Here is a 16,556-nt window from a genome sequence, read left to right as displayed (position 1 = left end):
ATTTCTATACTAATATTGAAGAGAAAGAGGAAAGAGAGAGAGAGAATGATGATAATGATGAAGGAGAAAGAAAAGAAGTATTATTTTAGTGTTATCTTATTGTATACTAATGAAAAGGGGGAGAAGGAAAGAGGGAGGATTAAAGCAGATGAAGAAGAAGAGGATGAGGAAGAAGGCAAAGAAAATAAAGAAGAAGAATAAGAAAAAGAGGATGAGGAACAAGGCAAAAAATAAAGAAGAGGGAGAAGAAGGAAAAGATTGTGAGAAACAAGACAAAAATAATGAAGAAGAAGAACAAGAAGAGGAAGAAGAAGGAAAAGAGGATGAGGAATAAGGCAAAAAATAAAGAAGAAGGAAAAGAGGATGAGGAACAAGGAAAAAATAAAGAAGAAGAAGAAGAGGAAGAAGAAGGAAAAGAGGATGAGGAACAAGGAAAAAAAATAAAGAAGGGAAAGAGGTTGAGGAACAAGGAAATAAAATAAAGAAGAAGAGGAAGAAGAAGAAGAAAAAGAGGATGAGGAACAAGGTAAAAAAGAAGAGAAGGAAGGGAAAGAGGATGAGGAATAAGAAAAAAATGAAGAAGAAGAAGAGGAAGAAGAAGTTGAAGAAGAGCAAGGGAACAATACGATATTTTTATCAAGAAAAAATGTCTAAAACTTATTAGAAAAATCTTTTAAATGATTCTTCATTCCTATATAATATGAGTATAATTTATTATGACCAATATAATTAAATAAATACTTGATGTATTAATGTTGTCAATAACTCTAACCTGTATTATCTGTTGTAATATAAAGATTAACTTTAAACTAAGATTAACTTTAATGTCAGTTTATGAATAACATCAATATAATATTCCCATACAACCAATGAACTCAGTCAACTACTGAACTAGACTGACGTAAACGGTTCCAATGGACGACCAAATTCGGCCGAATTAAAATTTGCCCAAATATTAATATTACTGAAATTTGTTTGGGCAATCAAATGAGCTTAACCAATACTAGAAAGTATTAGGAATGGAATTGAGTTCCATTTAGGTGGCATCCGAACCATCATCAGTTGAAATATATCTCTAGAACATAGAGTATTTTATTTAAGGAAGAAAATTTTGTTTACAGTTTGTTTGGAAAAACAAATGGATCTCGTAAGTATTGGCAAAGAAAATGAATTTATTTTAAGTGGGATCTGAACCATCATTTGAAATGTATCTCTAGAACATAGAGTATTATTGTTAAAGGAAGAAAAATTTGTTTACAGTTTGTTTGGAAAAACAAATGAATCTAAACAATAAGTATTGGCAAAGAATAGTTATTTGTATATCTAGAGTGAAAAGTACGACTTTTTCTCCCTGAGGGAAAAAGTTTGAAGCCCGAGGCGAAGCCGAGGGCAACAATTTTCCTGAGGGAGAAAAAGTATTTTTCGCTCGTGATGTACACAACATTTTTCCTCCATCTACATTTTTTTATAGAAACTGCAAATTAAATCATTCTAATAACTTACGTATTGGTGACAATGTTTCCTAACAACATAACCTAAAATCTAAAACCTAAAAACCGGTCGTCTGATAGGCACTGCTGATTGCGCTATCTATCGGCCAAAGTTGTAACAATCATATCAGCTGGGCTATCAAAAATGGCTGACTCCAGATCACGCGGTTCAGATTTGAATTGCAGAATGCAGATCAAAAATATTTGTTGGCTGGTATTTTGAATAGAATAAAATATTTTAAAAATTGTATAAATTTTTATTGTCTACTAATATTACGAATATAATATCATACAAACATATATTTCATGAGTTGATCAAATTTCTGGTTGTGGTATTGAATTCAGTTGACTCAATGACAGACACCTCTATTACGCTTTCTCATCTGAGCTTAGACCTTCTAACCTATTACCATGTAAGTTTTTAAAATAGAGATGCTTCCCATGTTATTTAAATGGAGTCACTTTTACTCCCTAGGGAGTTTTTCTGTTTTTTACTACCTAGAGCGAAAAAGTGACACTTTAGTATTATGTTTCAGGGAGTAAAGTAAGTACTTTAGACAGTAGGTGGAGGAAAAATGAATTTATTTTAAGTGGGATCCGAACCATCATTTGAAATGTATCTCTAGAATATAGAGTATTTGTTAAATGAAGAAAATTTTGTTCACAGTTTGTTTGGAAAAACAAATAGATCTAAACAATAAGTATTGGCAAAGAAAATGAATTCATTTTAAGTGGGATCCGAAACATCATTTGAAATGTATCTCCAGAATATAGTATTTTTTATCAAGGAAGAAAAATTTGTTTACAGTAGTTTGGAAAAACAAATGGATCTAAACAATAAGTATTGGCAAAGAAAATGAATTCATTCTAAGTGGGATCCGAACCAACAGTTGAAATGTATCTCTAGAATATAGAGTATTTGTTAGAGAAGAAAAATTTGTTTACAGCAGAGAAAATGAGTTTATTTTAGGTGGGATCCGAACCATAATTCAAAATGTATCTTAGAATATATATTGTATTTGAGGAAGAAAATTAACTCAGAACTTATTATTAGTTAAGAAACTCCTGGTCAAGATATCCAATTACTATTATATTTCATTGTTGTAAGTATTGATAGACTATTATTATAGCCTACCTATTATTTGCAAAATATTTTAGTTTTCAAGATAAAATTTTAATATATCTTTGAGGGTAGAACATTGTTTATTTGTTTCAATTCTTTTGAGGTTAAACATAGATCTGTTTCCTATTTTTTTAAAGGATACAACATTGTTTTGTTTCAACTATTCTTGAAGGATAAAACAAATGTTTAAATGTTCAATGTTTCTCTAAGGATAAATTATTGATTTATTGACGATATTACTATATAGATAAGTGTGTGTATATAAAGTAAATGTAATCATGAATATTAGAAGGTATATATTAAGATTTTTTAGTTTTATGTAAGTAATACATATTGATTCAAATTTGTGAAAAGATTTATCTAATTTTATTTCAATATAAATGTTGTTTATATCTATTGAATTGGACTTTAATCCTTTTCAATTACCTCAATACTTTTGGGTTTTTAGCAGAAAAATCTGGTGTGGCGCACTCACACAACTTTCCTTGCCGTTATGAAAATTGATCACCTGACGCTAGTGTTCCCGCGCATCTCAAGTCTACTACTATTCAAAGATCTGAGCCAGCTGGTGACAGGACAATAACGCTATAGACACACGAGCTCTGCTATCTCTTCATAGTGAATGATTTAATAGAATCAACAGTTGTCAACAGTTTGCAATTGAAATAATCACATTTTCTCGAATTTCGAGCTTATTTTCAAATTTAGGTAAAAATGTTACTGAACTTTAATTGTAGAGATTTTCATGCTCAATCTTTTCCATTCGTTTTTTTTTTTTTGTTTAAATTGTATCTGAAGCCTGATAATTGGAAATCTAAAATCAAACTTTGCCTAGATCCTGAAATTTTTACAGATATGGGACTTATGGCAGTTGATAGAACTTATCAATGACTAATTGAGGTATGAATTTGATCAAAATCGTTGGAGCCGTTTTCGAGAAAATCGCGAAAAACCCTGTTTTTGACAACATTTAGCCGCCATCTTTGATTGAATTTGATCGAAATTGTTCGTGTCGGATCCTTATATTGTAAGGACCTCAAGTTCCAAATTTCAAGTCATTCCGTTAATTGAGAGATGAGATATCGTGTACACAGACGCACATACACGCACACATACATACCAATACCCAAAACTACTTTTTTGGACTCAGGGGACTTTGACACGTATAGAAATTGGGAGACCTTGACACGTATACAAATTGGGGTACCTTAATTTTTTTGGGAAAACAATACTTTCCTTACCTATGGTAATAGGGCAAGGAAAGTAAAAATGGAAATCTCACATTGGTCAATCAGTATTTGACCTTTCACACATTTCAAAAGCTCATATCTCTGGAACTGGAGCTAAGTCCGCCAATCTAGTGAAATATTCTTCTGCCTAACTTTAAGTCAATGAGTTGAGTAGTTGAGACGTGATGATGCGTCATTCGTGAATTTCCTATCCCTACATATATAAGCCAGTTCTTTCCTTTATTATATTATAGACTAGCCGTCAGGCTCGCTTCGCTCGCCATATCCGTCTAGCCAGGGGGCTCTGCCCCCTGGACCCCCGACTGGAACGTCCAAGAATGAGATTAGCATTTTTATCATATACTAGGACGATCCAGACGGGGGTCCAGACTAAACGTCTGGCTAAACGGATATGGCGAGCGAAGCGAGCCTGACGGCTAGTAATATAATATTCCAAGGATTGAAGTAGTAGTGCCCAATCAATTTTTCCGCGATAAATGCATTCCAATCTTCAACTTGGTGCCAACCTAACAAAGTCAACTCAACTTAATGCCAACCTGACAAAATTATTAATTTAGTTACCAGTCAACAACTGTTTCGAAGAGGTACTCTCTCTAGATTATAGTTCTACATTAACATATGGTATGGACATTTTTCAATTATAATTAAGAGAATAAGAAGAACATACATGCTAAAAGACGAACTTTAAACCCTTAAAAACCACCCTTAGAGTTAAAATATTGCCAAAAGATTTCTTAGTGCGCCTCTAAAGGGCCAACTGAACATACCTACCAAATTTGAACGTTTTTGGTCCGGTAGATTTTTAGTTCTGCGAGTGAGTGAGTCAGTCAGTCAGTCAGTCAGTGAGTGAGTGCCATTTCCCTTTTATATATAGATGAATATCACTATTATTAAATTTTAGATAAATCACTCTGGTCTGGCCAGAGAACTCGAATTGTAGCGCCAGAATGCCAGACTGTAGTTCTGCCAATAGCAGGCTTGTGTTTGCGCCGGCGCAGACCGTCCTGCTGCATGGCATTGTGGATGTTCTTGTAAGTCTGGTCTGTCTTGTTTCGTCGGCCCGTTGTTTTGCAAGACCAAATTTGTATTTGTCTGTCATGTAATTTTAGATCGGAAATTTCTTGTAAATTGTTTGAGTGTCGTGTGTGTGAATTATGAATATAACAGCGTAAATAGTATTGAATTGAATTAATTTGAATCGGATTTGAATTTATAAAGAATCCAGTTCGAGCTTTGTTCGAAACACAGTGCATAACCTGCAGGTTGAACGCAGAATCAATGAAAATGCAGCCCGTAAGCAAGATCCTGTCTATTCCCAGATTTCGTCCCACCCTGAACCTGACCAAAACACCCAATAAAGGCTTCGAAGGGCAAGTAGTCAAGATTGGAATAAATTTGGTGAGTTTTTGCTTTTTTTTATTGTTCATTAATGCAGAGTTTAACTGTACAAATAACCTGGCTCAAATTGAAGATTAAATTTTGCCCCTTGTTTGTATTTGATTATTTAAATAGTAAATTACAGTCCTCTGGTAGCTCTAGCCTGAGCTTTGTTCAGAACACACTCTATCTCACCGAGAACAGTATGTGGAGTCTGCCAGATATTATTTGAATAAAAACGTAGAAAATATATGAATAATGATGAATTTCAAAATAAATATCCATTTATTGGTATTGCCAGAGCTGTGTATAGAATAGCCAATGGCATAGCCATGGATGTTAGAGCATAGCATTTCTTCTCTGTATCCTTGATGGTCGTTTCCAATTTTTCAGGGCAACCCTATTGAAAAATAAAACAACATTTTAAAATTTCTGAGAAAGAAACCATTATTCTAAAACATTTTTACTAGTTTCGATTGATTGATTGGGACATTTAACTGAAGTGTCTGAAGCTTATAATATTATGAGCATCACCCACAGCAGAAATAAGTGTGAGATGTCCCAATTTAACGGCTGTTAACTCAGATAAACGAACTTGTAACCAGGTATAAGTGAGTGAAGCTTATATGAGCATCACCCACAGCAGAAATAAGTGTGAGATGTCCCAATTTAACGGCTGTTAACTCAGATAAACGAACTTGTAACCGGGTTTAAGTGTCTGAAGCTTATATGAGCATCACCCACAGCAGAAATAAGTGTGAGATGTCCCAATTTAACAGCTGTTAACTCAGATAAACGAACTTGTAACCAGGTATAAGTGAGTGAAGCTTATATGAGCATCACCCGCAGCAGAAATGAGTGTGAGATGTCCCATTTTAACGGCGGTTAACTCAGATAAACGAACTTGTAACCGGTTTTAAGTGTCTGAAGCTTATATGAGAATCACCCTCAGCTGAAATAAGTGAGAGATGTCTCAATTTAACGGCGGTTAACTCCGATAAACGAACTTGTAACCGGATTCAAGTGAGTGAAGCTTATATCAGCATCACCTCAGCAGAAATAAGTGTTAGATATCCCTTTATTTAACGGCGGTTAACTCCGATAAACGAACTTGTAACCGTGGTTAAGTGACTGAAGCTTATATGAGCATTACGGTCAGCTGAAATAAGTGTGAGATATCCCAATTTAACGGCGGTTAACTTAGATAACCGGGTTTAAGTGACTGAATCTTATATGAGCATTACTCTCAGCAGAAATAAGTGTGAATGTCTCAATAAAACGGCGGTTAACTCAAAAAACGAGCCTGTAACCGGGTTTAAGTGACTGAATCTTATATGAGCATCACCCAAAACAAAAATAAGTGTGAGATGTCTCAATTTAACGGCGGTTAACTACGATAAACGAACGTGTAACTGGGTTCAAGTAGCTGAAGATTGTATGAACATCACCCTCAGCAGAAATAAGAGTGAGATTTCCTAATTTAACGGCGGTTAACTCCGATAAACTAACTGGTAACTAGGTTTAAGTGAGTGAAGCTTATAAGGTATCACCATTGAGAAACAATAGCTTGGGCTCAAGTTATTGTTTCTCTATGGTATCACCCTCAGCAGAAATAAGTGTTAGATGTCCCATTTTAACGGCGGTTAACTCCGATAAACGTACTTGTAAGCGGGTTTAAGTTTCTGAAGCTTATATGAGCATCACCCTCAGCAGAAATGAGTGTGATGTCTCAATTTAACGGCGGTTAACTCCATTAAACAAACGTTTAACCGGGTATAAGCATAGAGAAACAAGAAACAATAGTTTAAGTAGATATCCCATGGTATAGGGCGTTTATGTCGCAACTTTTACTGTTATCTCAAGCCGATAGTCCACGTAGTTCTTTCCCTTGAAGCTGTGTGACGCTGGTAATCTCTCATATTGTGCCGTTCGTACACTCTCACCCCAACAAAACAGTAAAAATTGACAATAGTCGACAGTAATCGGCTTGAGATAACAGTAAAAGTTGCGACATAAACACCCTATACTATGGGATATCTACTTATGCTATCGTTTCTCTTTGGTATAAGTGACTGTATCATTTATATAAACATCACCTCCAGGAAAAATTAATGTAAAAAATGAGAATTTTGTTGAAATTTACCTTGGAAAATACATTATCATCAGTGAAAGTACAGTCATATTCACAGCATGATGCTGGTACCATCCTTAGAGGGGTTTTGTACCAATCTGCGGAAGAATTTACACCGCAACATCCATACTGAAATTTAATGATAAATTGTGTTAATGTCTGACATTAAAAATGTTACAAAAATACTATAAATTTATAGTGAGGTGCACGTTATAATGGCAGTGGAGAAAATAAGGAGAATAAAGTTGACGATTTTCTGCCTTGCCACTACCTTCTATAGAGGATAGCTGATACCGGTATATCTGATGTAATATTAACTGTTCATTCTTGTTTAAAAAATTATCAATTATATTCCATTCATTTTTCGAACAGGTGGTGTCGAACTGACTGAACTGCGCTCGTTTGAACGTTTTCGAAGTGCTCGACTGTCGATCAATCATGAAAGACTGGAAGCATTTCGGCCACCCTAGCTACGATTGCGGGGAACGTACTGTGTATTGAAAGCTATTGAAAGCAAATTCCCCCAATATTTACACCAATAATGAGGTCCACGTTATAATGGTAGTGGAGAAAGATAGGAGAACAACGTTGCCGAACCTCTGTCTTGTCAATGCCTTCTATAGACGGTAGCTGATACAGGTTTATTGATAAAGAAGCCTAAAATAAAAGATTTCCATACCTGGGTGAAAGAAAATTATTTTTATTCAATTAATGATTTGGTTTAATATTGATTGATGTTGTATGAATCTTAAATTCAGCTTTATGTATATCTTTAATTTATTGTTATTTCTTAGAATGGAATATTTAGTTGGTTGAATGTTAATTACTGTTAGCCTATATTATAACATTGTAGGATCATTTTATATATTAATATTAATGTATAAGTGAATAAGTTATATTAAGACTCCACGTCGGCGTACAAGTTTTCTTTTGCCGACGTGTAGCACAAAGTTTTCAATTTCCTTTCAGTTGTATTCTGTATATATTTTTGTGCAATAAACGATTTGATTTGATTTGATGTGATATTAACTGTTCATTCTCGTTGACCGAGCGAAGTGAGGTCTAAGATCATATCGACGGTTTGGCATTTCTCTAAATGTTCAAATGTTTGGATGTTTATATGCTTATATGTTGCGCATTTACGGAGAAACGCGGTAATAGATCTTCGTGAAATTTGACAGGTATGTTCCTTTTTTAATTGCGCGTCAACGTATATAGTTACATGGTTTTTGGAAATTTTGCATTTGAAGGATAATATAAAAAGGAAAGGAGCCTCCTTCATACGCCAATATTAGAGTAAAAATCAAACTAGGCTATAGAAGTATTCATCATAAATCAGCTGACAAGTGATTACACAGATGTGTGGAGAAGCCAGTCTATTGCTGTATTTCCATAAGGTCTATAGTTTCAATCAGGTACTTGTGGATGAGAATACTGCGTGAGGTCTACTGTTCACAGAACTACTAGTTTAAAATAATCAATTATATTTTATTAAGCAAGATATTATATTTTTCAATAATTTCATAATGATTTTTCATAATTAAGATGAGATATTTTATTAATTTATGATTAATTCTACATTGTTAAAAGACGATCTGGCAACAGAGCAAAGTGGGAAAGAGATAGCGCTATCCGCTTTGTTGAATGATAGACAAGGATAGCAATACCATTGCTAATCAAACACTGCCATTATAACGTGGACCTCACTAAAGTAGTAAAATGTGTTCATGTCTGTCATTAAATTTCTTACAAAAATACTATAAACAGTACTTATAAATTATCTTAGGTGGGTTCCGAACCACCGTTAAGGTGCGTACAGATATACGCGCCACGAACATGAGCAATTCACTTTTAATCAGCTGACTATATCTGTATTTTTACAGAAACTTATTTTTGAATTCATCCAAAACTTGGAAGTTTTGTATCAAATTATGATGTTGTGTATCAAGTTGAGATGATACTGTATCATGTTGTGTTGATACTGTATCATTTATGGTGATACCATAGAGAGAAGATTGTATATGAAGATATCCCATGGTTTATATATTTCATTCACAGTTGAAAAGTGTTGTATCAAATTATGGTGTTGTGTATCAAGTTGACATGATACTGTATCATATTTTGTTGATATTGTATCATGTGTTGTGATACTGTATAATATTTATGGAGATTTGGAAGAGAAAATATGACTAGGATTGTCTAAAGGTGCGTACAGATATACGCGCCGCGAACATGAGCAATTCACTTTTAGTCAGCTGACTATATCATCTGTATTTTTACAGAAACGGTAAGATACAGTTATAAAAAGCTTGGCATCAGCTGATTGAAAGTGAATTGCTCATGTTCGCGGCGCGTATATCTGTACGCACCTTAATACTCACATCTCTTTGTACCATATCCACAAATTTCCAAGATTCTTCATCGTCTGAGTATTTGTCGATGGAGTCTTTGAAAACTTTTTTGAAAATATCCTGGTATTTTATGCTCATGTTATCCTCCGCATAATTCACATAAATATGTAGCGCCAATAAGATTTCCAGCAGCATAATTATGATCAAACATGAGGAGTACTGAAAAATGAAACAAAATTACAGATTTACAGCATAATTATTATTTATTTATGTTGTAAATGATACTGATAATTTGATTAAATGAGTAAATGGAATTGTAAAGGTGCGTACAGATATACGATAAGAAGATATCCCATGGTTTGTAGAATTCATTCAAAGTTTGCAAGTTTTGTATCAAATTATGGTGTTGTATATCAAGTTGAGATGATACTGTATCATATTGTGTTGATCCTGTATCATGTGTGGTGATACCATATAGAGAAGATAGCATAAGAAGATATCCCATGGTTTGTAGAATTCATTCAAAGTTTGCAAGTTTTGTATCAAATTATGGTGTTGTGTATCAAGTTGAGATGATACTGTATCATATTGTGTTGATCCTGTATCATGTGTGGTGATACCATATAGAGAAGATAGAATAAGAAGATATCCCATGGTTTGTAGAATTCATTCAAAGTTTGCAAGTTTTGTATCAAATTATGGTGTTGTGTATCAAGTTGAGATGATACTCCATGATATTGTGATGTACTGTATCATTTATGATGATACCATGTAGTATAAGAAGAGATTCCATGGTTTGTAAAATTCATTCAAAGTTAGTAAGTTCTGTATCAAACAATGGTGTTCTGTACCAAGTTTATATGATACTGTATCATAATATTATGTTGATACTGTACCATTTATGGTGATACCATAGAGAGAAAATTGTATATGAAGATCTCCCATGATTTGTATATTTCATTCACAGTTGAAAAGTGTTGTATCAAATTATGGTGTTGTGTATCAAGTTGACATGATACTGTATCATATTTTGTTGATATTGTATCATGTGTGATGATACTGTATAATATGTATGGAGATTTGAAAGAAAAAATATGACTAGGATTGTCTAAAGGTGCGTACAGTTATACGCGCCGCGAACATGAGCAATTCACTTTCAATCAGCTGATGCTAAGCTTTTTATAACTGTATCTTACCGTTTCTGTAAAAATACAGATGATAATATAGTAAGCTGACTAAAAGTGAATTATTGCTGATGTACGCAGCGCGTATATCTGTACGCACCTTTAGACAATCCTAGTCATATTTTCTCTTCCAAATCTCCATAAATATTATACAGTATCATCACACATGATACAATATCAACAAAATATGATACAGTATCATGTCAACCTATAGATACACAACACCATGATTTGATACAACACTTTTCAACTGTGAATGAAATATACAAACCATGGGAGATCTTCATATACAATTTTCTCTCTATGGTATCACCATAAATGATACAGTATCAACATAATATTATGATACAGTATCATATAAACTTGATACACAACACCATAGTTTGATACAGAACTTAATAACTTTGAATGAATTTTACAAACCATGGGATATCTTCTTATACTACATGGTATCATCATAAATGATACAGTACATCACAATATCATGGAGTATCATCTCAACTTGATACACAACACCATAATATGATACAAAACTTGCAAACTTTGAATGATTTCTACAAACCTTGGGATATCTTTTTATTCAATCTTCTCTATATGGTTTCACCATAAATGATACAGTATTGACACACTATGATACAGTATAACCACACATGATACAGTATCAACAGAATATGATACAGTATCATGTTAACTTAATACACAACAACATAATTTGATACAAAGCTTCCGAAGTGAATGAATTCTACAAACCATGGGATATCTTCTTATGCTATCTCTTCTCTATGCTATCACCATAAATGATACAGTATCACCATAAATGATACAGTATCATCGTAAATGATACAGTATCAACACAATATTTTACAGTATAATCTCAACTTGATACACAACACCATAATTTGATACAAAACTTACTAATTTTGAATGAATTCTACAAACCATGGGATATATTTTTATTCTATCTTCTCTAGGCCTATATGGTATCACCATAAATGATACAGTATTGACAGAATATGATACAGTATCATCACAACTTGATACACAACACCATAATTTGATACAAGACTTCCAAGCTTTAAATTAACCCTACAAACCATGGGATATCATATTCTTATGCTACCTACCTTTTCTCTATGATAATTATACTTACCAAAACTAAACAATGGGCTCTACCCGTGCAAGCAAACCCGAAAACAGCCAGAATAATAATCAAACTGCCGAAAACAAATGTGGCAATCGGCAGAGGAAACTCAAAGCTACTCCCCGATATTCGCAAAGTGGTCATGGAATGATACAGGTATCCTGATAATGCTGTTATATAGAGCCCACATATCTGAAAACAACGAAATAATTATTTGTGCAACTAGTGCGCAAAGTGACAGTTTGCTGCACGAGCCGTAGGCGAGTGCGGAATGATGGTCTCTTGAGTGCAGCAAACGAACTTTGCGCACGTATTTCACATTAAATTTTCCTACAGTTACCATTGAATATGAAAAGTGGGTAATTATGGGTAAAATTCCCTGAAATCCATCAAATGTTTTTCTGTGTAATTTTATTATTAATAAAAACCTTAATTTATTTAAAATTGAATAATAATAATTGAATTATAATGATTAGTAATTCAATTGAAAATTTATGTGACTGCTTGAAGGGGGTTTATGTTATGTAAGCATTGAAATGACTATAATCAAGGCACATAATGGCAAGACAACGCTGTTCTCCACTGCCATTATAATGTGGGCCTCACTATGAGTATTACCAACTTAATTTTGTTTTTGCTGCACTGGTGCTCCTCCATATAACCTACTATTTTGCATTGTCATGCTGCAAATCTGGAGTATGCAAAGTACTCACTTTGCGCACTAGTGCGGAAAAGTGATTCTTTGCGGCCTGCAATCAATGCAGAAATGGTCACTTTACAAGGTATCTGTGTGAAAAATTGTTTTTTTTTCAAAAATTTTTATTATCAAACGAAAATCCCAATTAAATGCTGTAATTCACCCCGAAGACTTCTGCTACTGCAAATATTGACAACAGGGTAAACAGCTAGATGGAAATTCGATGAGCGCTACTATTCAAAAATTATTTGTCAGCCCGGGAATCGAACCCAGTACCTTCTAATTGCCGGTCAGGAATGCTTACCCTTACACCAAACTGACAATCTCTATGCATTAACGCTCATCGAATTTCTATCTAACTGTTTACCCTGTTGTCAATATTTGCAGTAGCAGAAGTCTTCGGGGTGAATTACAGCATTCAATTTGGAGGTACTTGGTTCGATTCCCGGGCTGACAAATAATTTTTGAATAGTAGCGCGGTCAATAATTGACCGAGCGAAGTGAGGTCTACGATTCAAGTCAACGGTTTGGCATTTCTCTTAATGTTTAAATGTTTATATGTTGCGCTTTTACGGCGAAACGCAGCAATAGATTTACATAAAATTTGACAGGTATGTTCCTTTTTAAATTGCACGTCGACGTATATATACAAGGTTTTTGGAAATTTTGAATTTCAAGGATAATATAAAAGGAAAAGGAGCCTCCTTCATACGCCAATATTAGAGTAAAAATCAGACTATAGATTATTCATCTTAAATCAGCTGTCGAGTGGATTATAAATTGCATGCCATGACGCATGCAATTCAATATCTCAATGTAACTTGGTGAAAAATCAGCTGCTGTGTAGACTATTAATTGCATGCCTCATTGAATGCAATTTTTCAATTTTTATGCACTATTAAATTAACTATTGATTGCATGCAAAATAACATAGTATTGTCTTTCGTCCTTTCTATGCTTTGAACTCGGGCTGACCTGTTGCCAGTATGTCTTGAAGGAGATTAGCTTTTGATGTTAGCATTTTTTATACACCAACCCCAACAGCCATCAGCCGTTTCCAGACCGATATCTCGCCGACACGACATACAGACAGGATTTACTCTGATGGACAGTATAAGAGGAGGCTGTGATTTATAAGTGCACGAGGTTCACTGTTCACAGAACTACTAGTAATATAGAATATAAAATAATATTACTGATATGTGGGAATCCGCTCCAATTTTAAATTCAAATCCATTTTTGTCAAATCGAGAACAATGCAATGGATAAATTACAGTCTATGAAGTAACAATTGATGACTAATAAAATTCATACTAAAATTTCATTAAACACATGAATTCAATTGATAGAAAATTTAATGATATATATTTGAAATGATAGGGAGGTATTTATACTTACAAGCATGAAAATATTCAAAATGGCGAATATAATATGGCAACAGTACATGGCACACACATGAAAACAGTTGGCAACTTTTTGTACCGGGGTTCTCTTTGGCTTCATAGCATTTACTAGAGATTTCACTATGAGAAATAGAAAAGATGCTTGTTAAAAGTGTACATAATATAAAAATAAAATTTATAGAAATACAAATAATAGAGAGAGAGAGGGACCAGTTCGTACAAAAATCTGTTAAATTTCAACGGAGACTAAATAATTACAAGATGCAATCAAAAGCAACGTGTTGCATTCGAAAAGATACACAAGGAGCTTCAATGTATCTTTCCATAAGCAACAGATGCTCTTTGTATCTTCTCAAAAGAAACGTGTCTCAATGAAATATCATCGATGTTACAACAAATTATATTATCAACTCTCTGTAAAGTTTATATTATAATAGCATCCTTCCCATTAATACACAACCGGGTAAGAAAGAACGAAAGAGAGAGAGGGATTGATTGATTGATTGAGTACTTTATGTAGATTACAATATATACTGGCTTATACACTTATATACAATAGCTTACAATGCAGCAAAATTATAGATGAATTTACATAATATATACTAAGAAAATAATTATTGAACTGTATATGATATGAAAAAGCAATTTGCAATATAATAACCATAGATAATTATATTGTTATGCATCTACATAAATTGGCGGAGCTTTGGACGTATCAATGTCCATTCTTCGGAAAGAATATTAAAAATATCCTTCCCACTAACTCTCTACCTAACTCTCTCTCTCTCTGAGAGAGATATAGAGAAAGAGAGAGAAAGAAATAAGAAGAACGAGGAAATTAGGGAGAGATAGAAGAAGATGAAAGAGAGATTAAGAAAGTGAGTGAGTGTTTGTCTGTGAACGAGTGAAAGAATGACTGGCCAATCACAAGCAAGAACCAGAATCGTAAGCCACGCCTACTCTCTCGTCCCATTGGTCGGCAATTTCAACAACGATTTGTTCTGAATTCTACCGGTAGATCGCTATAGGAACTGGGTGAAGTTAAATTTAATAATAGTTAAGAAATTCAATTAAAGAAAAATGACATTCATATAGTGAGGTCCACGTTATAATGGCAGTGTTTCATTAGCAATGATAATGCTTTCTTTGTCTATCATTCAACAAAGCGGATAGATCTCTTTCTCGCTTTGCTCTGTTGCCAGATCGTCTTTTATAAATGTAGAATTGATAAACAAAATATTTCATCTTAATTATAAAAATTCATTATGAAATTATTAGAGAATATAATTTATTGCTCAATAAAATAAAATTGATTACGTAAAAACTATTAATTACGGCACAATTGTATCTTAGCTTTTTTTGAAGATATCGACTCCTTTGTTTTTCAATGGAAAAGACTCATTTTTTTTAATGGTGCCGCTAGACTAATTTCAATTCATAAAAATAATATTAATGCAACTTCAAAAATCTCAAATAAAATAACCTTATTTTCAGAAATGAGCAAAAAATACAAGTATTTCAACAGTAAATAAAGAGTAAAAATACTGGCCAAGTACTGAAAATAAGGTTAGTTCATGTAAGATTTTCAAAGTGCCTTTATTATTATTTAGAATTATTTTTTTGAGTTGAAATTAGTCTAGCGAGACCTATTTTTTCTTCCTCTTTCATAAAAAAAAATTAATCGATATCTTCAAAAATAGTGGGGTTACAAATGTGTCGTAATTAGTAACGTTAGCCATTGATTATTTTAAACAAGAATTAACAGTTAATATTACATTGATAAACCTGTATCAGCTACCGTCTATTGGAAGGTATTGACAAGACAGAGGATCTCCAACGTTGTTCTCCTATCTTTCTCCACTGCCATTATAACGTGGACCTCACTATAGTCTTTATCTCGGACCACTCCCGTGTTTCGGATGGACACGTTAAGCAGTCGGTCCCGGCTGCCTAAAAAGCAGTCGTTAGGTGATGTGAGAGGCCCTGAAATTGATCAGTTTATTGCGACCTGAAAACTCTGACACCAGCCAGGTCACTCGACATTATTATTTTTATACTATAGACTTTCATCATAGACAGAAGACGTCTATAATCAAAGATTTCATCAAGGTAGAATCTACGAAATTTCTTAAAATTGAAAACAAAAATTTATGATTAACCTCTTTTTGCTATTTTTTCGTCCATAATGTCAGGTATAGAGGAGGCTCTCTTGACTGGACCCTTGGAGCAACATTTAAAACATCCCAGGCAACCTCCTTTCTTATTTGTAGAATCTGACATTTTGAGAATTTCCTATTTCGCTTCAAAATTTGCAAAATTTCAACACTTTTGTCACATAATAATATGATTTCCTGATTGGAAGAATTTGAGGTTAAAATAGAAATGATGAGAATAATGTTTTTTCATACT

At 33.6% G+C, this 16,556-nt stretch overlaps 1 protein-coding gene across 1 annotated transcript; it reads right to left on the bottom strand.

Annotated features, from left to right (window-relative positions):
- Positions 1-5,352: 5,352 nt before the first annotated feature.
- On the bottom strand, positions 5,353-16,556 carry LOC120354159 (CD63 antigen-like). The gene is made up of 6 exons (XM_039440513.1): positions 16,307-16,556; positions 14,143-14,267; positions 12,057-12,239; positions 9,753-9,941; positions 7,384-7,500; positions 5,353-5,640 (listed from the first exon to the last, which is right to left on the bottom strand). The coding sequence occupies exons 1-6, from the start codon at positions 16,425-16,427 to the stop codon at positions 5,509-5,511; spliced, it is 867 nt and encodes a 288-aa protein (XP_039296447.1). The 5' UTR covers positions 16,428-16,556; the 3' UTR covers positions 5,353-5,508.

Source organism: Nilaparvata lugens, chromosome 14 (assembly GCF_014356525.2).
Source record: "Nilaparvata lugens isolate BPH chromosome 14, ASM1435652v1, whole genome shotgun sequence".
Taxonomy (NCBI): domain Eukaryota; kingdom Metazoa; phylum Arthropoda; class Insecta; order Hemiptera; family Delphacidae; genus Nilaparvata; species Nilaparvata lugens.
The sequence above is the reverse complement of the archived record's forward strand: the minus strand, read 5'-3'. Positions and strand labels throughout refer to the sequence as shown.

Bases quoted from the DNA above. Each gene is read 5' to 3' on its own strand.
- LOC120354159 (XM_039440513.1), bottom strand. From the start codon at position 16,427: ATGTCAGATTCTACAAATAAGAAAGGAGGTTGCCTGGGATGTTTTAAA. The intron at 12,240-14,142 runs GTAAGTATAAAT...CGTTGTTTTCAG, and splicing joins TTTTGAATATTTTCATGCTT to ATATGTGGGCTCTATATAAC. The intron at 9,942-12,056 runs GTAAGTATAATT...TTCATTTTTCAG, and splicing joins GAGCCCATTGTTTAGTTTTG to TACTCCTCATGTTTGATCAT.